This window comes from Gadus morhua, chromosome 5 (assembly GCF_902167405.1).
Source record: "Gadus morhua chromosome 5, gadMor3.0, whole genome shotgun sequence".
NCBI classification, from domain to species: Eukaryota; Metazoa; Chordata; class Actinopteri; order Gadiformes; family Gadidae; genus Gadus; species Gadus morhua.
The window spans coordinates 4,907,044-4,929,403 of record NC_044052.1 but is presented as its reverse complement, the minus strand read 5'-3'; the positions used below and the strand labels follow the sequence as shown (position 1 = coordinate 4,929,403).

Genomic DNA, 22,360 nt, shown 5'->3' with positions numbered 1-22,360 from the left:
TAAAACTAAATTAATGCTTTTTTCAAATGGAAAAGCTCTACCAAAAGTTTTGCCAAAGCTTTTAACTAGTCATGGGACCGAAATTGAAAGGGTAAATTCGTACAAATACCTGGGTTTCATTATTGATGAAAATTTGTCTTTTAAACTTCATATTGAAAAACTGGTCTCCAAATTAAAAATTAAATTAGGTTCCTTTTTTAGAAATAAATCATGCTTCTTATGGCAGGCCAGGAAACGTCTGTTCACTGCGACCTTTTTACCGTTGTTAGATTACGGTGACCAGCTGTTCATAAACGCCCCTGACCAGTACCTCAAGAAATTGGATACCGTCTACCACTGTGCTCTGCGATTTTTAACTGGCTGTGGAAATCGTGTCCACCATTGTACCCTGTGTGCCACTGCAAAATGTCCATCGCTATCTGTACGCAGACTCTCACATTGGTTGTTTTTTGTTTACAAGTGTCTTATTGGGCCAGTCCCTTCATATCTATGTGTTTACATGTCCACAAACAAATGTAGCTATGGTTTGCGTTCTAGGGATGTGTTACAGATGTTGGTACCCAGAGCTAGAACTGAGTTAGGGAAAAAGGCCTTTCAATATGCTGCGCCTTATGCCTGGAACACTGTGCAAAAGCAGCTGAAGCTGCCGGAGCTGGTCACCTTGGGAGAATTCAAAGGAATCCTGAAGGACAGAGAAGATAGTTCTCTTGGTCAATGCAATTGTTTGTAAAGCTATTTTCTGATAACGGCCGGGTTTTTTCATTCATCTGTCACCAGTTTATTTATTTAATTTTTAACTGTACTCATTTCAATCTTCATATAGTCTTGTCCCTGATCTTGTATTGTACTTTACCTGACGTTGAATGTGGTGTATGAGAATTGTGGTTGATTGTTCTTATTATATCATGGTGCTGCCTTCTTGGCCAGGTCATTCTTGAAAAAGAGATTTTAATCTCAATGAATTTTACCTGGTTAAATAAAGGACATTGATTGATTGATCTCTCTCTCCTTCATCTATTTCTCCTCCATAGTCAGGCTCTGTTGGGGGCACTAAAACTCCGACTTCTCTTACTGGCTCAAAAGCATAGGCAATTGGATGCCTGCCCTCATTGGTGGGTCTATCCAATTCGTCCATATCCATTTTGTTGAGGCAGTAAGCTACCTGTGAGGCTATGAGCCGCTATGTTAACAACATAGAATGTTAATACCAACCATTCTCGTGACGTCATCGTATTCTGAAAACAGAGATGGCGGCGCACAGGCTGAAAACATTGTAATTAATGCAACGTGTTTGTGCTTCATTCTGAATAACGGGACATATTTCCGACTTTATTTGTATTTATGGTATGTTTAAATATTTAACTAGTGCTATAGACATGTTTTATTTGATTGCTTCCTTTCCACTTTAATACAAAACACTGCAGTTAACCTGAGTGAAGATATTCTGGAATACCAGTGTCATGCAGTAATCGTATGTTTACACATATCAGACATGATCCTGAAAGTTAGTCTTTGAATTCTATGAATGTGGCACTAGATCTAGATGCACTAGGCTATAGGAAGAGATTGAATAGATGAGAAGATAACTAATCCGAAAATGTCACATTTCAGAATTCCAGAGATGTGTGATGAAAAAATTGGTGGAGATCATGGAGGTGGTGAAAAGAATTGAGGCGGACCACCAAAGGGGAGAGACATACCTGAGGGACATTAAAAACCATGTCGACCATGGACGAGGTCCTCATGTTAGAAGACAAGCTCAATCAGGAGGAGGAGAGACAGGCTCTGGTAAGATATCATATGCCACTTATCACAACCAATGCAAACTGATGAGGGCATTGATGAGGTGTTGTTGTCCTATGCCCTCATCAGTAGGTTATTGACTTAATAATTGGCTTTAGATTCTATATTTACTGTCTATTTACTTCTTTCACAGATGGCACAGTTAAGCAAGGTCGGGGGGAAGGACATAAAAGACTGTTGCAAAAATTTTGAACAGGTATGTTCAGATACAGGGTACAGTACTTCTTGAAAATGTAGTTTTAGCTGTTTAACCTTTATGCTGACCTTATTTGGCCTGTGGCCTCTGATGCTTCAGTCTCTCTTGTGTGCCTTGGTCTATTGCATTGTCTCTTTCCTATTTAATGAAATCCGGATCGGTTTTAAGTATCAATACTCTTTTGATCCCGTGAGGGAAATTTAGTCTCTGCATTTATCCCAATCTGTGAAACACACTCAGCACACAGTGAACACACAGTGAGGTGAAGCACACACTAATCCCGGCGCAGTGAGCTGCCTGCTACAACAGTCTGGAATGGCAGGAGACTTGTCATGGTTGCTACAACAGCGGCGCTCGGGGAGCAGTGAGGGGTTAGGAGCCTTGCTCAAGGGCACTTCAGCCAGTCCTACTGGTCGGGGTTTGAACCGGCAACCCTCCAGTTACAAGTCTGATGCGCTAACCAGTAGGCCATGGCTGCCCCTAATTTTAGTTTTATTTGTAATTGTTTTTTTTGTAATTTAGTTTTATTTGTAGTTGTAATCAGATTAGCGGGAGTGCACTGCACACATTATAGAGACTCCACAACAGTCTAAAAAAATCTAGTGGAAAAAGTAATCTCATTTTGAATTTGTATATACAAGTGTAACTTTATGTGCTAATCTTTTCAGATTGATGACGAATGGCCTGATGTCCAATTTCAATATGATGGGCCATGGTGGGAAGACAGCTTTTAAAGCAATGACTCTCTATGGCGTCCTAACAGGTATGGATCTCTGATACTGGGTTATTTATCTTTCATTTGTTTGTTCAACTTGCACAAACATATTTTGAACAAGGAAGAGCACAGCACGGGCTACACTCTGCATTAACACATTTGTTCATTGTCCATTCATTTCTCAAGTTTGTTAAAGTCTTGATTAGAGCAATTTCACATGTTCAAGTGCTGAATCTGCTATCTGAGTTGTCTTTGCAATATTGCCACTTCAGCACACCTGGCCTAATGAAAATGTTTTTCTTGTCATTTCAGCTGCTGTTAAAAAATGGAGTGAAAGGGCCACCGACCATGACATCGGGAGAGCTGTGGCAGATCAATTAAAACATGCGCCTGGACGCTCCGGTGGTGGAGGCAAGAACAATTAATAAAGGGATAAAGAAAGCAATCAGTTATTAAAATGTTTTGTTTGACTTATAGGCCTGTAATGATATCAATATTTCAGAATACGATTATCGCGACAAAATATAACACAATAACATTATTATTGTGATATCAATAGTAATCATAAGAAAGCAAACACTTAAAGTATATTACATTTCTTATTAAATGTCACTCTATTCAAAAACATAAAATTTGACAGTACAACTCTCACTTTTTCTCATAAAACAAAATTCCCAAACCAGGTCAACAACAATAGTTATACTCCTGTCAGAGCAGCTTAATTAGTGATAACATGTGGTGATGCTGTTATCGCTTTGATAGCTCATAAATATCACTAAACATAGGTATGTTTTTAAGCCTACTTATTTATTATAATTTCTTTACAAAGAAACGTTTAGCATGATCTTCAAATTCATAGTGATGCTATGCTATGGGTATCATCATACGAATGGAAGATGAGTTACATTACAGCCTACTTACTTTGCATAACATTTCCAATAGGCCATGTTTATGTTAGTTCGGCTAGTTAGTTCATTAATAGAATTAGATACAATCTCTTGATATCGCCTTTTACTGCGCAGCGTACGTGCATGTGCACACGTGCATTTTCTAGCTGCGGGGCAGAGCAGTATAGAGACTGGAGGATAAATGTTTTTCCATCCCCTGCATTCTCCCATCATGTCCGGCATGTTTTCAAGCCTACACAATCAAAAGTTTGGCGTTGCTATGACATCAGGTTTGCCTGTGTGACATTGAAGGGAGCAAGTGAGGAGACATCACGGGAGAGAAACCTACAGGGAAGCTATACAGGCGTGTAACTGAGGGTTCCGATCGCGTAAAAAAACTCACCTGTTGATTTAAATATAGCCTACCATTGTTGTGCGACACGGTAAGTGGGTGCATTATTTCCACGATATTCACATTATGTTTTAATGATCACAAAAACGGTAGGCTATATCGTGACACCCATTTGACTTGTTTATTTACAAAAGCCTTGTATTCGATTATGTATTTATCATCTTATAGATGATGGGTTAAGTTAGTAAATAGGAAATGCATAATGCACATTTTTAAAAGCCTATAATAGGATAATATAGGCTTATAAATGAATACATGACAGCAATATTCTAGTCGAAAATAGGTCCATGGCAGCACCTAAACAAGACGTGGTTTCAACCAAATATAGGCGTTGAAAAGACGTCTTTCAATAGACGTCTTTTCAACGACCGGGAAAAGACGTCGTTTCACCTTTCACTTTTCAACCAAACTTGAACGTTGTTTCGACGACTTGAAAAGACGTCTTTTCAACGTCTTTTCAGCGTAATTTTGCTGGGTGGGGTGGCCCCTCCAAAATTCAAAATTTTGAATTTTGAATGCATTAAGATGTTCAAATTTATTTAAAAAAGGTTAAGCTAAAACATGCTTAGATAAAGTTGTTAAATTGTGTTAAGAAATATGTTTAAAAACGCATGTTGTAATGTTTCAGAAATATGTTTAAAATATGATTCAAAAATATGTTTAAAAAATATATTTCAAATGTTTTAAAATTATGATCAGATGTGTAAAATAATTAAGATAGCTTTCAAACCACAGGTATTTAGAACTTTTTTTGGGGGGGAGGGGGGGGGGGGGGGCTCAGCTGAATTTTTTTCTCTGAGGGGGGGCTCACTCTCTCACACTTTCAAAACCCCTGCTCTAAGGACTCGATCTCCTCATCCATTGCTCTTTTCCACTTTCCTGATTCATTTGATGTCATGGCCTCTTTAAAGGTCAGCGGCACACCACAAACTGCTCGGTAGCAATAGTCTATACTAGTGAGTGTAGTGTCATCCTCGTGGCTATCTTCCTGAGTATAATCTCTCAGATACCCCGGGGGTTTACGCTCTCTGGTGGGATATTTCGCACTGCTTGAGGCCTGTGGCTTCACCCTAGGGTGCTTCTCGCCATCATCCTCTGGTGACTGTGGACCGCCAGCCTGTATCTCTGTGCTGAGGACACTAGGTTGTGGTGTCTCTCTCTACTCACCCTCTATTTTGGGGTCCAGCCATAGCTCCTGAGTCTGAGTCCCGTTCTCGCAGGTTGTCTTTGTGACAAACTTTACCAGAATGTGCTTTTGCACTTTCCCTTTATTGGGGTAGTAAAATAGAAAGGCGGGACTGCCCTTGTCATGCCCTACAAAGAGTCCCCTCTCACACCTAGGATCTAGTTTACCTCTGTCCTGTTGGTAGGCGTAGCATCCTGACCCGAACTTGTGCATCTTGGCTTGATCACACTTTCTCCCTGTCAGTGCTGTATAAGGGTTAGTGCAGGACAGGACGTCTCGTGTTTGATTTTGTTCTTCCTCAGTAGTTTCTGAAACTCTGTTAGTGAACTCGTTCCCGTTATCTGACCGAATGCATTTCACAGTGCCATAAGACGCTACATCAGCTAGGAACTTCTCTTTGGCCTGAATTGCCTCACTTTTTGCTTTGAGAAAGTAAACAAACACTGCCCCTGTACACACATCTGTGAAAGACTGCAAATACTTGAAGCCGTCTATTGATTAATTGTTTACTGGACCAGCTAGATCTATGTTTTTTCAATTCTGAAAAGTGGTGTCTTTACCTCGTCAATGGGATCCGTTTCTTGTTTGAGTAAACTTCCCCGCTATGCACACATCACATTCTTTATCAGGGCCTACGTTTTGCTCCTTTAATGTGCATGCCTACTGTTACAGCTGGCAATTTCAATATGTCCTCGGAATTACAATGACCCATGCATGCCATGTCTGGATATCATGGCTGACATTACACACACCATTTTCATCACACTCGGTTTGCAAGTAGTACATTCTCTTACATACATGGATATTGAACCTTGTGCCATTAGGCGCCACAAAAACATCTTTACCTTCGTCAAAAGATACCTTAGCACCACTGGTGGTGTCACTCTTTACCGAGAAGAGTCCTTGGGGGAATGAGGGGATGTAGAGGGCGTTCTTTAACGTCGCTGCACACCTGCGCCCCTCGCTGTCAATGAGGCATACCTGTTCGTCTCCCCTGCCTTGCGCCAACCCGAAGGTGCGCTTCCCGTCTGCCAGCTCCATGCTGTGTCTCTCCGGCTTGAAGGTGCTGTCAAAGTTCTTGAATCGGCTCCTGTCATTGAGGATGTGGGACGACGCGCCCGTGTCCCCGATCAGTCCTTTTCTCTGGATCTGCAGCTGTTGCGCTGTCCGGCTGGCATCTTCTGTCTGCGTGCTGATCGTGAAGTCTTCTCTTCCCGCAGCTCCCCGGACGTTATCTCGTCCACGACCCGCTTCATGGCTGCTGCCGCCGTCATCTTGGGCACAAGCGCACTGAGAGCCCTGTCAATATGTGTCAGCATTAAGCTTGTCATCTTCGGCCTGTTCGGCCGCTGACAGAGGTCCAGGATGTTCGTTCAGGATTATCTGCTTCAGTCCTACTCCGTGCATGCAGCACAACATCCTTTCTTCCCATAGCTCATACTCCTCTGCTCTCCCGTCGAACGTGGGCCACTTGGTCTTGCTTCTGTTCGCCATGGCTTTTTATGTCCGTAGCTCAGCTTAGCTCCCTTTTAGCCTAGCTTTAGCTTCCCGGTTCTCCCGTCGCTAAACTAGCTATCTCTCAGCGTGCAAGCAAGAAGACATCTTGCTATCGCACGTGTCCGTCGTCAAACTATTAGAATCGCGTGGTTACTTGGCCCATAACCTGTTAGCAGAGTCACACTCTCACGGCGGAATAATAATTCTAATACATGACAGATAACTTCTCTCTTTAGCCGTATACTGGTGTAGTTTATTGTAAACCGCAAACAGACATACCCTCTCCAAGATTGCAGAGAGAGGGAAATTGGAGTGAACATTCCCTTATGTAGTCACGGACATGGCGCAACAGCACCTCCTTTTGGTTCTGAACAGGTAACTACAGTTACATGCAATCATACATATATCAACATATATATATCAACAGCTTTATTTAAAGCTACAAAAAGAATACAAATAAAATAATGAATAGAAAATTCAACGCAACTCTGAACCAAAAAATCTGAGTTGTGTCCGTGTGGACGGGGCCTAAGGCCGCGTCTTCACGGAGCAAATTCTTTGGTGAAACCGCATAAGTCTTGTGCATTTCGGCCGACCGTCCAGACGGAGCCGGCGAATCCAGTGCCCGAAACCGCACGTTTCTGAAACCACCCTCAGAGGTGGTTTCGTGTTAGGATTCGTGTGGACGCCTGAAACGCAAACGATGACGTCATGAATTTATTTATTATTTTATTTGTGTTCTTTTTGTTGCTTTAAATAAAGCCCCTTGAGAGGAGGGCTGAGGAGGGCTGTCAATCAAATATCGCGCTTCAGAAACGGCCAATCATAGGAAAGCCCGCCCTGCCATGGTTCCCTCCCCCATAGTGCCAAAATTAAATCCGAGCGAGAGCGTAAAACTTCTTTCGCGAGAGGTTTTGCGTGCGCTGAGGTAATTTGCGCGTGCGAGAGGCTGTTTTGTTTCGGCTCCGTGTGGACGGGATCTAAATCTAAGCTGTTAATAAAAACCTGTTCGGTACGTTTCAATCCCTGTTCCGCCATCCTTGTAGCTGGTGGTCGGGTGTTTAGAGTCTCCAAATTCTGTTGCTAGGTCGCGGCCACCAGTGCCACAGAGCGCAAAAGCGAGCTGTGTTGTTGCCAGTGAGGCAGTCTTGTAAATTGTATCCGTGGCTGTTTTTGAGATATGCAATTAAATGCAATATTCAAAAGTAAATAATTCATCAATAGGGGGCCACAAAAGCAATTCTCCTCATTTGAGTGCTGAGCGTGTCAGACGGGTGTTTTCTGAATTCTAAAAACATTTAATTCCTATAGAACCTACTTCTGTTAAATAAGAAAAAAACATATTGAATCAAAGAGACAATGTTTCATATCTGCAGTATTCTAAATACCTTTCCATACGTAAAAGTTCAAAAGTATTTGAGAAAAACTATTGAGTAATGCTGTACATGCCTATTAGGCCTCCCTTGTCCAACGACTAAAGGCATTGGGCTCAACAGCAACAATTCGCACAAGTGTGTACATGAAACTCCACATAGGCTTATTACTGGCCAGCGTGGTGCCTTACCATGTTCGTTTTACAAGGATGCATGTCACAATTCTTGAGGCAAAGCTTACCTAACATGAAAATACCAACAGGAGGTGCAGTAGAAATGATTTGCTATGTAAATATTTATGATTCATAATTAAAGAAAAATGTATTGCCTGCTTTGCCTTACACTAGCGGCACTTTTTTTCTATACAGTATGTTTTGAGTAAAATAAATTGACCATTAAGGCAGTTATATTAAAAACAAATTTATTAAAAAGATTTCAGCATTCAAAATAAACAATGACAGACAACTATGTGCATTTCATGATGAACAGAATAGATTTTTTTAGAAATTAAAAAAGGGAAATGAAAATACATCTTGGGGTTCATGAAGTTAATAAATTAAGGCATAATCACAGCGCTGCTTATATCCCTTCAACCCTTCACTCTGCCTTCACGGCAAAGTTATCAAATTGAGCAAGTTCAAATGACTTTGTCCCTATGGCAGCCCATCCATTCTTTGGTCCCAATACCACAGCATTCTTCCATAATGGATACCCGTTGAGCAAACCCGTAGCATACTGGCCCTGTAAAAGAAGAAGAGATGGTGCCTCTGAGAATGATGCTGTTTCAGCCAGCCAGGTTCAGAAGCATTGTGGCACACTGTTCTACAGTACAACACTCACTGCTCTGGAGTCAGTGCTCAAGTCAGAAATCAGTATCCAAAGGTAACCTTTAAAGTGTGCGATCAGCAAAAAAAATAATCGTGAACTTACCTTTATGCTCAGTGTTAATGTGTGCCAACCAAAAGCCCTGGTGCCAGACGGCCCCTCAGCAAGCACGGCTTGACCAGCTATTGCGGAGAGAAGAACAAACTCAGTCTCCAGAACATTCAAGTCCCTCAAATTGTGCCCAAAAAACTATGTAGGAACTAAGGCGGAACAGATAAACGCTTCATTTAGATTTTATATCGGGCAGTTTACCGATTCAACACATTGAGGCTTCTATTTGCGTAATGGGAAAAAGTTTGTGAAAAAATACGAGTTATTAGTGCAACTCTCCCAATACAAACTGTAATAGATTTAGTTAACAACGCAACACATTCGTATAGAATCCGCACCAAAGCATGTTTCAGCCCAGGCACTGCCGTGTGAACGAACATGGAGCTAAGGAGAGAGCCAGCATAGCGAGTTCACCAGGGACTCCCGTTGATATATTGGAAGACTCTGCCCTCTGGTGCACACCTCACCCTGTTACCTCGTTAGTTCACAGGCATCACCGTAAGTTCTTGGTATCGTCTCGGCTGCACAATGCCTGATGTGATGGCAAAATCCATATGTTGTTTCCTTTTAATCATCTAAGGCTTTGTTTCCTATATCTTGAATTGTCTTTCCACCCTACCTCCCTCAGTGTCATCTAAATGTTAACCTTTGTGTTAGGGTCAGCCACACTACCATTGAAGACGTTGCATCTAAATGTTAACCTTTGTGCTAGGGTAAACCAGTGACAAGGGAGAGGGCATCACCTTATGCACTCCTCTGCTTGATGAGAACACAGGTAACTGTGTCTTGGGTAAACATTACCTGATTTGATTGACATCTGCACTGTAGGGAGGATGTGAAACTGTTTAAATAGCTCTGTCTAACTATTCTGGACTCACTCTGCTAGAGAGGGGTCTAATGTATGCATACATTAAGGTTAATTGTCTACAACTATGTGTGCTTTTTGCATTTAGAAATCTCATCCGTCCTAGATGGGATAACTAGAGAGGAATTGCCACGACACTGGGACCACGGTCTTGTCAAATGGCACTGTCATTAATGTTTTTTAATTGCATTGATTGCAAAAACATTTAAGTTAGTTAAAATAACTTAAATGTTAAAATACCGTTGGAAAATTAAGCAAAATCCTCTGAAGGGCGGCAGATATTCCACCTAGTCCAAGATGGAAATTGCCCAAGTGGGCAATTAGGTGATAGTGGTATTTTAACTGACCGAGATCATTGGTGACTTTGTAGCTCCCATCTGAGAAGATCCAGTAGAAGAGCCCTTTTGCGTTTCGGACTGACTGCCCTCCTTTGTCTACTCTGGCAGCGATGAACACTCCACCAGTCTTCACCGTTTCCATAAACACATCACAGGATACAGTGAGGTTCTCCCTGAAAAAGTTAGAAAATTCATACACAAAAAAATTATCACTCAATGAATAAATATTAGAACATCAGCAAGACCTGGCTCTAGTGAGGTCTAAGGAGTTCGACAGAGTTATCTTTCCAGTTCCACATAGACATAAAGTACCATATAGGCGATAGTAAAGCCCAAAGTCTAACAAGAATCCAATTGTCAAACTGTCAACAAATTTAGAAAGGATGCACAACTGTATCTCCCATGGCGGCCGTTCTAAAAAAAGCAAGGGCGAGAAACATGTTTAAACTACCGGTACACATAAACAAGATATTTACATGGATGCAATGCATGTAGTTTGATTCCATTGAACTGAACATCCTTTGCTGTGTGTGTAATTGGACAACATTTTATTTTTGTTTTAATAGTGAAAAAGGTATAGGTAGAAAGACTGAAAATAAAACCATACACCTTGTTCATAGACAAGGAAATCTGCACTATGACGATGGGCCTTTTGAAAACCCAAATGTATTATAATGACATTCAAAATAAAATAGGAATTTTAATATATAAACACCAAAAAACAATTATATATTAGTATAGCAGAGGGCTCACCATTTGTAGTTCCCGATGACACTGATGGTCTGGTCCGCGTCGGTTGCCCAGGTGACCGGCCTCTGGGTCACAACTTGGCGCAAGGTGAAGACATGAGGCCCCGGGTCGGTGAGGTTGATGTGGTACTCAAACACCCCCGTCTGGTCGGCAAAGTCGGGCGCCTCCGTGAAGGGAGGGTTGGCTGTAAGCCACATGGGGATTGTGAGAAGGTGAAATCCTCCCCCTTCTCACTGTCTCGCATTAGAGCTTTTATTATTATTATTATTATTATTATTATTATTATTATTATTATTATTATTATTATTATATTGTGTGTGTGTATTAGATTGGGCTGGTGGAAGTTAGTCTTCCGTCCCGGTAGGGGGCAGTATAGTAATGTTAGCTTTAGGTAAATGTTCCCCCAGCTAATGGTCTGGCCCATATGGCCGTGATTGGTCCAATTACCATTTCCCTATTTAAGGGCCTTTTCATTTGGTGTTTGGGGCTGAAGGTGGTGCTGGCTTGACGTGAGGCCAGTACGAAAGGTTATGATATCCTATGTTATGTATCTTAGTTTTGTTTGCTGACCGATGCAGTAATTTCCTTTTCGTTTGGAACGTTGATATATTTTTGGGTGAATGTTTTGGAGACATTAAAACTTCACTTTTTTCTTAGTCCTCTGTCCATTGCCCTCATTTTTGCCCACACTCGGAATTCCCAGTTTGCCGTATCCCAGATACGTGGGGCGACCACGCCGGTCCCTCACATTTGGTGGCAGTGGTGGGATCTTTTTTTTTCGACGCTTCTGAGGAACTTGAGAGACGAGGGGGAAGACGAGGACTCGGTGGACAGCGAGGACGAGGCCGAATCTGGCGACGAATTGAGCAGACGCTGTCCCGAGGAGTTCTACTGCAGATCGAGGAGGAAGACGGCCATGGAGAGGACCAGGCATCCAGCGGATACCCGCTTGAGGGGTCTGACCTTGCCGCGGTGCGTAGGATCTTGGAGCGGGAGGCGTCCAAGCAGGAGCAGCACTGGAGGAGTGTCCATATGCAGCTGAACCAACTCAAGGAGGATGTCGAGGCTGACCGGAGGTCTTCACCAGCACCAGATCCAGCACCAGCTCCGGCATTGGCACCTGCACCAGCAACTGCACCAGTAGCGCCTGTGACCTGGCCCAGGGCGGCCATTCCCAGGCTGGAAGAGGATGACGACATTTGAGCAGTACCTCAGGACATTTGTGAGGTTAGCAATGGCTTTGGCTGGCCAAGAGAGGATTGGGCCGTCTTTATAGTACCCTACCTCGCCGGCAAAGCACGCAGCGCCTATGTGGCGATGAACATGGGTCATGCCACTGATCCCCTTGGTAAAGCGGCCTTTCTGTGATTGTGTAACAGAGGCTGCTAAGGGGGAGACAGGGGGCGTGACCCCTTCGTTGTGGATCACCGCGCCTCACAGTGGCTGGGTAGCATGAAGGACTCGAATGCTCGCATCACCCGCTGGTTCTTGGCACTGCAACCATTGCGTTTCAGGGTGCAGTACCGAGCGGGAAGGCAGAATACTGAGGCAGACTTTTTGTCTCGCCATCCTGTTGGCGAAACTCCAGAGGTGGTGGGAAATGTGAGAAGGTGAAATCCTCCCCCTTCTCACTGTCTCGCATTAGAGCTTTTATTATTATTATTATTATTATTATTATTATAATATTGTGTGTGTGTATTAGATTGGGCTGGTGGAAGTTAGTCTTCCGTCCCGGTAGGGGGCAGTATAGTAATGTTAGCTTTAGGTAAATGTTCCCCCAGCTAATGGTCTGGCCCATATGGCCGTGATTGGTCCAATTACCATTTCCCTATTTAAGGGCCTTTTCATTTGGTGTTTGGGGCTGAAGGTGGTGCTGGCTTGACGTGAGGCCAGTACGAAAGGTTATGATATCCTATGTTATGTATCTTAGTTTTGTTTGCTGACCGATGCAGTAATTTCCTTTTCGTTTGGAACGTTGATATATTTTTGGGTGAATGTTTTGGAGACATTAAAACTTCACTTTTTTCTTAGTCCTCTGTCCATTGCCCTCATTTTTGCCCACACTCGGAATTCCCAGTTTGCCGTATCCCAGATACGTGGGGCGACCACGCCGGTCCCTCACAGGGATGGATAGGAGGCAGACAGAAAGTTGGCAACACCAGAACTAACCGTCGCTCAACACGCCGTTCAACAATAGTTGCACAACAAGGTTAACATCTGTGTGGAATGTATTCACTACCTACCGACATTGAAGTCATCCTTGTATGTTGTGGGGAAGGGTGCGGAGGGGGGAGGGTCTGGGAAGCTGCCTTTCAGACCGCTGGTGAGGCTAGTGAGCGTATAAACCTCATCCTCCCCCAGATTCAACGTGAACGAACCGTCAGAGAGCTGGAGGAATCAGGAGATAGTAAAACCACACGTAAACACCCTGGAAACGAGTGCATTTTTGTCAATAATTGACCAAAAGAAATGCTTATTTTGTTATTTTGGAGCTTAAAACCAGACTCCTTAGGGATCTCTGCAAATGTGCAACGTTTCTTATTCTTAGGTTTACCTTGAGCGGTGAAAGTTTTTCAAAAAACGTGGGCTTTTGTGTCTTGAAGTTAAATCTTGACCGCCATACTTGTAATTGTGCAAGAGAGGCCTAGGAGGAGAAAATAAAAAAAATCCACACTTGCATTAGGAGCTCCGTTTCTGAAGCGCTGTTATCCTACCGCCATTTTATTAAAGTCAAAAAGTTACTTACAAAGGAGCCTTTCAGCTGGAATGTTGTATTTTGGGATGTCACATTGAACGCTGGTAGTGGAGGCCTTACGCAGACGGAATGATCATGAGTCTAAAGAAAATTCAATACACATTGGAAAAATCAAGATTATGTCACATAATGTTATGACTATTTCAAACTCATAAAGTGGGCTCTTTGGGTATCTTTGTAACCGTCCAACTTTGCCCTCAAGTCACCAAGGAGAACATAGGTACTTACTACAATCAGAGGGTCAATGGCAAAAAGAGCAGAACATACCATGGTTTCTATAACAACCGTGAGGTCGCCTTTGCCATTAGTTAGAGCCACGTAGCTCCCACCGTGCGCTAGATGCCCCACAGTCTGCAGGTAGGTCCACCCGGGCTGGGTGAACTGTGTCGTGTGGGCTGGCAAGGAGAGAGGATGCCAACGTTTGGGTTATGCTACTAAAATGATTACTTGGTACATTAGACTAATACGATCACAACTACATACCGATCAAGCAAAGAATAATTCTGCAAAATGCCAATGAGACCAACTGAGACTTTTTCTGACAGACACCGTTGGCAGGGTGTCGACCATTATGTGTGATTATTCATTGTGCATAAACGTTTGTACATGACAGAGGATACAGCATAATAAATTAAAAGTCTAAAATGACAAAATGAACATTTAAATGCAAAACTAAACGTGTGCACATCTTCATGTTTTGAGTGTATATTCTTTCACGTTTCAAGCCAATGTCTTAACATCCACATGGCTGTGTGGCATTGTTGTCCTTAGAGGCAGACCTGAGATCCATATGGGCGACTCCACCACGTAGCTGCCGCTCCAGGGCTCCTGTGCCGTCATCAGCCCGTCCCTGCCAAACGGCAGCTCCCCGTAGTAGCTGGCCACCAGGTTCCACGATATGGTGCTGGAAGAAGGCACCAGGTGGGCGTTCAATGGTGAACCATAAGGACTTTGACGAATGTTAACGTATTATCTAGGGCAGTCAAGTTCTGGTCGGTCTGTCTACATGCACTTGTTCAACAAATTTGTCCTTGGTCGATCGCTGGGGTTACTTTCATAACGACCAATTTATTCCCCCACTTGACTCACGCAGTCATGAGTCCATTGACGTAGTTCTGGTTAAGGATTCGCGCCCAGCAGCCTCCACCGACTTCGTTGTTGAAGGTGCTGTAGTCCTCCGATGACCACAGCTTCTTCTGGGTCTTTAGAGCCTCCAGCACAGTGGTGGTGCCTGGGTAGTGGGCCCTGTTGAGATGAAGAACCACCAATCCCTCATCAGCAGTTCACTTCACGCATCTTTCAGCTTGGTGCCTGAGAGCTGGTACAAGCTTTACTTTAGATTCCCTAAAAATTGTCCGGCAAGAGGCAAGTATTTCCAATGGTGGATTAGTTGGTTTAGAGTACGCTGCATTCTTTAAAAATACAATTGTTAGCAATAAGCGTCAAATCTGAAATCACTGATGTTGGCAAGCAGTGCAAGACAACGGCGAACCCCAACGCTAGTGGAGCAGTCATGAGCCACAGCGAGGACGCAGGCGGAATCTATCAGGGGAGTCATGTGCTACGCGCAAGAAAAGCCTCGATAGGGGACGTACCCTATCACGTCTACGGCTCGTCGGAGCTCCTGGTCGAGCAGCATGAACAGGCTAATGGGCTCCCACAGGTTATCGCTGGCTATGATCCTGACACTCTCCAAGCCACTCTTGTCTAGAGTGTAGCGCAGGAGCTGCCGAGCGCCGTCATGACGACGGGGATGAAAACAGGAGAGGAGAAAGAGAGGGAGTACAGTAAGTGGCAGTTATGCTAATGCCACTTCATACTTCATAAGAAATAAAAAAAACACATTTAATGAGTTTTTTAATTTGTTTAAAAGCCAGAAAGCTGGCTGAAGGACGAAGTAATGTGTAAAAAAAGACAAAGCGTTAAATTAATTTGATTCTTTATAATGGTAAATTTGGACCGGCGAAGAAAAAAACAGCCACAAACATTATCCACCAGTGGAAATAGGTTTGATAAGGTTATACTTCCTTGTTGCTCATAAATGGGACCATTAATATACCTGCTCAGTTGGACAAAAGGGCTTTGTTGAATATCTCTATATCCTGTTGGGCCACCTTTGTTACTTACCCAACCACTTCAACTGCATCGTTGAGGTAGGGGTCAACCACCATAGAATTGACGATGTTCCAATCACCGTCAGCAGCAATGATACCGATATCAGTAAGGCCCACTTTATCCAATATGTCCCGGAGCACCTTGGCAACAGAGGACATGCTCTCAGGCATGAACAAGGCTATACATTGGGTCATTTATGAGGTACTGGGCTGCTGCGAAATAATTTAAGGTAATTTAGGACCGAGAATAGCAAATGTTGGTGGCTGTTTCTTCTTTCTGTGGCTCTGTTCATTCAAAAAGCCATCATTTAGGTAAAAACTGAGTATAATTTGTAAAATGTAGCAAAGGATTTAAAGGAAAACAAACTAGAGACATCAGCAGGTTAGTTAGTTAATTAAAATGAACTCCAGGTGATCTGGTCCAGGTGTCATCTGCACAGACTACCGTAGCCTTTGTTTAAAATCGTATCGTTTGTGCTGTGCTTGTGGTTACACTTTTAGTATATGCTTTAAGTTACCTTTATATACTTGCTGTCAAAGTTGCGCTCGTTCCAAATCTGAGTGGATAAAATTGCAACACAGCAAATTAGCTTGGCTGTTGAAATGACTCTGGGAAAAAACACAAAGCAGTCAAAAAATGATCACGAATGAGGTGCTGAGGCAGGGATTCTGATCAGAGTACACACCCCAACATAGTTGATGTCTAGGTCATGGTACTGTTTGGCTCCAATGATCCAGGAAACCACGTAAGTGGCAGTGATGTCAGGGTAGTCATAGGGCCAGTTCTTCCCATGACCAACCCAGCCTGGAAAGGCCCATGGCAAACCTGGGTGCGCAAACCAAAAGTGCACGCAGCACCAACACAAACACACCCAATCCCAAAATCCAAGAATGTTAGCAGTGAGATCAAGAGAGTATACACATACCTCAGCAACTTAAAGAAACAGCCTGTATCTGTTAATGTTTAAATAGATCTTGGCCGCTCTTTCAACTGGATTGAAAATTGGTCAAAATAAAATAATGCTGTGGTTTCCATAACTCTTTCAATAAGTTGTCATTTCCTGTCTATATTTACAGACAGGCTGGAGTTCCTCACCAATAAGTGTTATGTTGGGGTTCCTCTTCTTGGCCTCTTTCATGAGCCACCACTCATAACCCCGGAAGAAGTTCTCGTCGTTTTCATAGTGCATGTGAGATGGCTCTGTGCCATCTATAGAACAGGAAAATCATTTATTTGACCATTATATTTACTGTGTACAAATATGCATAGGTATAAATTTGTATATATAAACTAATTCATTTTTAAACAACAACTCATTGTAGCCTATAATAGAATACAAACAGTCTGGTACACATGCTAAAATCGACAATTATTTTCACCTGTGGTTTGTGCATCGCCTCCAATTTCCACCTTTAGTATGTGCAAAGAGGCCCCAAAGTTTGGCTGAAAAGCAATTGTGTGTTACACATGGTTACAGTCGGAGGTGTGAGTTAAATAGTACAAACAAGTAGCAATTAAAGTTATTACCTTGAAAAGGTAATCCAATATCTGACTGCGGTACGGCTCTGCGTAATTCACAAGTAAGCGAGACGTTGCCTGTATATATAACAAAATTACAACACATCAGTGGGACATAAGTTCATAAATCATAAGTCTACACTGTGAATAAACTCCATACGAACCAGGAAGTTGAACAAAACAAACCAACTCACCCCTCCGCCACTCAAACCTCCAATGCCGTCAAACACCCTCCCGAGTCCTACTTTGTCGTCTAACACATACTGATCTGTTACACAAATTGCTATTGTAAAGAATCGACATAATAATAGTATAAAGGATATCATCCTGTACAGTAGCAGTGGAGAGGTAACAGCAGACTGCTGAAGTTGCGCGCGGCTGCTTTCTCTATGGTTGACCACGCCTCTTTTAGAAGTCACGTGAAAGCTCTTTCGAAATCACGTGTGCTGATACTAATATGGTGATTCCGGTACTTCTGATTATACAAGTAGTATAGTATAGAATATTTATTTAATATCTAAGATTCTACTGACTTCTGGAATATATGATATGTTTAAGTTTTGGTGTTGAATTTTATTTATTGGCCGTTTTGGCATTGTTCTACCAACGTGTAAAACCTTGCCTTAATTACCATACGTGATCCTTTTATGCTCATAATATGTTTGTTGATAGTGAATTTATGCAGTTTGCAGCCATCTCCTTAGGCTGTACACGCAATAACACACACACACACACACACACACACACACACACACACACACACACACACACACACACACACACACACACACACACACACACACACACACACACACACACACGTTGTTATCTAACATACAGGGGTACAAGAAACATCTCCTTTTCCAGGTAAATATGCCTCCGATAATTAATTTGATTGATTGACTGTTTGGCTCTTATTTTGAAAGCCAATGCAAAGTCTACCTGTCGCCAGCCTATGTACATGCCCTAGAGTCCTAAAATTAGCACAATAAGTTGGCATTTGTAACCAAGGTTTTCAATGGTTGATATAAATAATTGATATTGTGGAGATGTGATATTGTCAAAACAGGTCAAATGAGCATGACACCTCAAATAGCCTAACTGTTTTCGAATTCTGGATATGATAACAATATCTTGTGATTGGAATTCCTATAAAGTGTTGGCAGATGAGTTAAACCATTTGTACTGTACAGTAGTGTGTATGAAGAGCATCTGCCACACAGGGAACAAATCGTTTGTGTCTGGCAATATAGAGTCCTTTAACTGATTGGCAACTGTTCATGATGTGGGCTACTGACTCCAGGTGTTGAGGGGGGACATGCAGCGGGCCGAATGGATGGAGGGAAACCATATTGAAAGGCTGTATTTAGTAGGGAGAACCTTCGGATGTGCTTTTATACAGAAAATAAGGATCTCCTCACTGATGTTGTGAGACAGAGTGGTCTGCGGAGGGCAGTTTTGCCAACTTTCCCTGGAATTTTAGACTGGACCATTACTCCATATTTTGGGCTCTCTGAATAGACAGAAGAGTCTGCCTTGATGTTCTAGGCTGTGGCAGGTGAACAAGGCTGTTGTGATGCAGCCTGGCTTCCACAACGACGGATGGGTCCTCTACGGGTTGGACATGGGAAGTCCACTTCAGTTAGGTGCCTGTCCTCCGGCATAGATTGTTTAAGTCTGGCCCGTCTGATGACACACCAAAACCTTGGGCTCGTCCATCCAGATATCAATCAGGCTTTGTGTTGGGGAGGTGAAACAGTCTTGTGCTGGGGTACTCCCACATGCAGTGTGAAACTCCATCCTATCTTTCCTGGAATATAAAGCATCTTGTGGAATGTGCATTAAGACATAGCCATCTCCCAACCATGTTTACGGTTTTGTTGTCCATTTCACACAATATTATTTTTTTAATATGGACATTTACATAAAGACGTTGAACATTAGAAAAATCAATGTCTCGTATTGCTGGCTGTTTAAAAGTAACATGAACAGGTGCTGCGTCGACGAGGTCCAGTCCGGTGATAAACTGATGTGCCATGCCATTTACTTGCTAATTCCACTCTCCAGCGATGTTAAATTTGTGGCCCAGGTAGTTATAGGTTTCATGTGTGGCGTACACTCCGATTGGCAGATCTAAGATGTGAAAAGAGAGGGGCTGGTCAGCTTCAATTCAATTCAAAGTGTTTATTGTCATATGCATAAATGAGACGTTCTCAGTTGTGCAATGAAATTCTTCCTTTGTTTCCACAGACTTCTGATCTATACCAGGGATTGCCACCACTTCTTCGCTCATATAAAACTGCACATTAACCTGTAGGCCAGACCATTTTCAGGAATCTATCCGTGCAGGACAACATGGTTTTAATCACACTTTCATCTCGGGATGCGACGGCCACATCATCAGCAAGGATGTTTTTGTGTGCATGATATTTTTGTTGATAGTGAATTTATGTTGATGCAGTTTGCAGACATCTCCTTAGGCTGTACATGCTATAACACACACACACACACACACACACACACACACACACACACACACACACACACACACACACACACACACACACACACACACACACACACACACAGAGAACACAGAATATGTCTCCAAAACGACAAACATTAGCATATACATTAATCACAACATGATGTATATAAGTAGCACCGACTATCTTACAGTACAGCACTACAAGAGAAAATAGGGCTCACTGATACTCATATCAGTATTCAGTATCACTGGGCCACTGGTATAATGGTAAACCCTTTCTTCTTACCAGGTAATTGCGCTTCCTTCTTCTGATATTATTAAAATAATATTTGTATATATTACCTGGGGTTATTATACAGGTGTTCAGCAATTGCTCTTTATAGGTTCACATTGATATTTAGAATCATGACATTGTCTTATTTATCTATATACATATTATGGTATTTCTTTTATTAAAAAAAAAAATCAACTTACTTTTATAGCTACGTCTTTATTTCCCTCATATAGTCGTCAATAAAATGGGATTATTAATTAATTTAATCTATTCTTTGTATTTTGTGAGGCCTATATGGTCAATATATGACGTTAGGTATTATCTGCTGTCATCTTTGCGTCCACGATATCTACAATGCTGCAAACAACCACTTGGTGGCAGTACAGCACAAGATTAACGGGGAGCCCCGGCCAATCAACGCACCCAAGCACACACGCACATTTTCAGTAAGGCCACAATTACTACATAGAAATGTAATTGTATTTCTGTCAAACTGATTAGCTCTTCAGACTGGTTCATGGTGAAACAGCATTTAGCCTGCCAGAACCCAAATTATTTTTTGGATCAGATTGCCATACAAATTCGCATATTATGCAGTATTAGAAAATTGAGGGCACTTGAAAAACTTTTTCTTTTGTGCGAACACCTTGCTTCATTAGCCTACCTGCCACCTATCTAAAGGGTAGCATACCCTTTTGGCTCATTCAAAATGCTGCTTTGAATACTTGTTTTCCCATGTACAAATTTGACATTTTATATTATTTCAGAATAGTTTATCTTCTTCCAAACAAGAAGACATGTTGCTGCTTCAAAATAGGGGGTAAGGTCCCTTTTTTTTTTTTTTTTTTTACCAAATGAACTTTCACAAAGTCTATGAAAAGGTTTAGAAGTCAATGAAACAGTCAGTGGTTTAGAAATTGGCTGTCGATTTGCATACTGTGACATTTTAGAAGTGGCACACCCAGAAAATATTGTAGTGTAATCAACAGCAACAGCCTCAATAATAATCAGGACTTATTTTCTAAATTCAAACTAAACTCAACATTTTCCTGTGATGTGCTGAAAAATAGAGTACACATTGTTGCTGTTTATTCTAAAGATGCGCTTAACAAATGTGACTGTTATAGTAAAAAAAAAAAAGATACAGATACATTTATCAAAATTGTATATAAAACCGTTGACATCTCCTAGGCTATTGCAATAGGCTCTTCCTATACGAGCCAAATTGTTCACAGTAAGCAACCCTTCTCACTCTAAAGATGTTGACTATATGTATGCAACTCAATATCGCAAGCTTCACTGATAATGAATTTAATGTACAGATAGTCTCGTTGCTGTTGATAGTGCTGCACCAATTGCTTTGGTCAAAAGCAAGTAATTTATCGAAAAAGGAAAAAAGGCAAATTCAAAAATTCCTACATTATACATGCATGCACATTCTGTTACAGGCCAAATTATGTTCTTTCTGTGGTTTGATTTGGTATGTTTGAATATTTGTACGACTCTCCATTTGAAGTCTATTTGTCATTCATTATTTATTCCTTCACATTGCTTATTCAGTTAGTTATGGGGAAAGTTTATTTTAAATCCAGGAGGCCTTCCAGTAAATGCTAATTCTGTCTATTCTGTCATTTTGGACTTTTTGATCAACTGTGCCCACATAACCAATGTCTAAGCCTGCATGGTACGAACAAACTATCACAAAACAGGTACAGACATCATTTTCACTCGCAATGACCTCTTTGATAACTTGAATTATGGCAACATGAACATGACCACAACATTACCATAAATGGGTCTGTTGGTTATGTTCCATGCTGGCACTGAGTAGCTCAGTGATGAATTCCATATATTTATGTATTCCTCATCCAAAAATGTGAATATATTCAATAAAAAATCGACGGGCACTGCATGGTCTAACAAAGCTGCCTCTCTTCATTCCAACGTCTTATCATCAGCTGTAAAAACGAAAGATGTAGAGCCCGCCTACTTTTAAATTGTGTTTGTTTATCACACTTTTATTGTCTACATTCTTAACCAGGCTGGATTAAAGGAGGAGCTTCCCAGCAGAGCCCCCAGTGATAGCCTTTGTGCTTTCAGTGATCTCTGGCAGCCCCTCTTACTGCTCTGTGAGCACAGTGGCTTTAGTCCAATTTGAATATGAGCCTTTCCTTGAAAGTTTTGTCAATATATGGAATTTCCTTTTTCGAGAGTCCCAGCTAGGATTGCAGGACACATTAAAGCTCCAGTTA

General features: G+C 42.0%; 1 protein-coding gene across 2 annotated transcripts; it reads right to left on the bottom strand.

Annotated features, from left to right (window-relative positions):
• Positions 1-8,476: 8,476 nt before the first annotated feature.
• On the bottom strand, positions 8,477-17,744 carry galcb (galactosylceramidase b). Of its 2 annotated transcripts, none has more exons than XM_030356485.1 (17): positions 17,541-17,744; positions 17,356-17,424; positions 17,208-17,271; positions 16,924-17,037; positions 16,514-16,653; positions 16,346-16,384; positions 15,841-15,968; positions 14,803-14,958; positions 14,493-14,617; positions 13,981-14,108; positions 13,705-13,794; positions 13,513-13,602; positions 13,202-13,346; positions 10,962-11,142; positions 10,218-10,381; positions 9,000-9,076; positions 8,477-8,810 (listed from the first exon to the last, which is right to left on the bottom strand). In XM_030356485.1, the coding sequence occupies exons 1-17, from the start codon at positions 17,670-17,672 to the stop codon at positions 8,667-8,669; spliced, it is 1,986 nt and encodes a 661-aa protein (XP_030212345.1). In that variant the 5' UTR covers positions 17,673-17,744; the 3' UTR covers positions 8,477-8,666. The 2 variants fall into 2 exon arrangements, with proteins under 2 accessions (XP_030212345.1, XP_030212344.1); XM_030356484.1 differs by lacking the exon at positions 15,841-15,968 and adding an exon at positions 15,309-15,439.
• Positions 17,745-22,360: the final 4,616 nt, after the last annotated feature.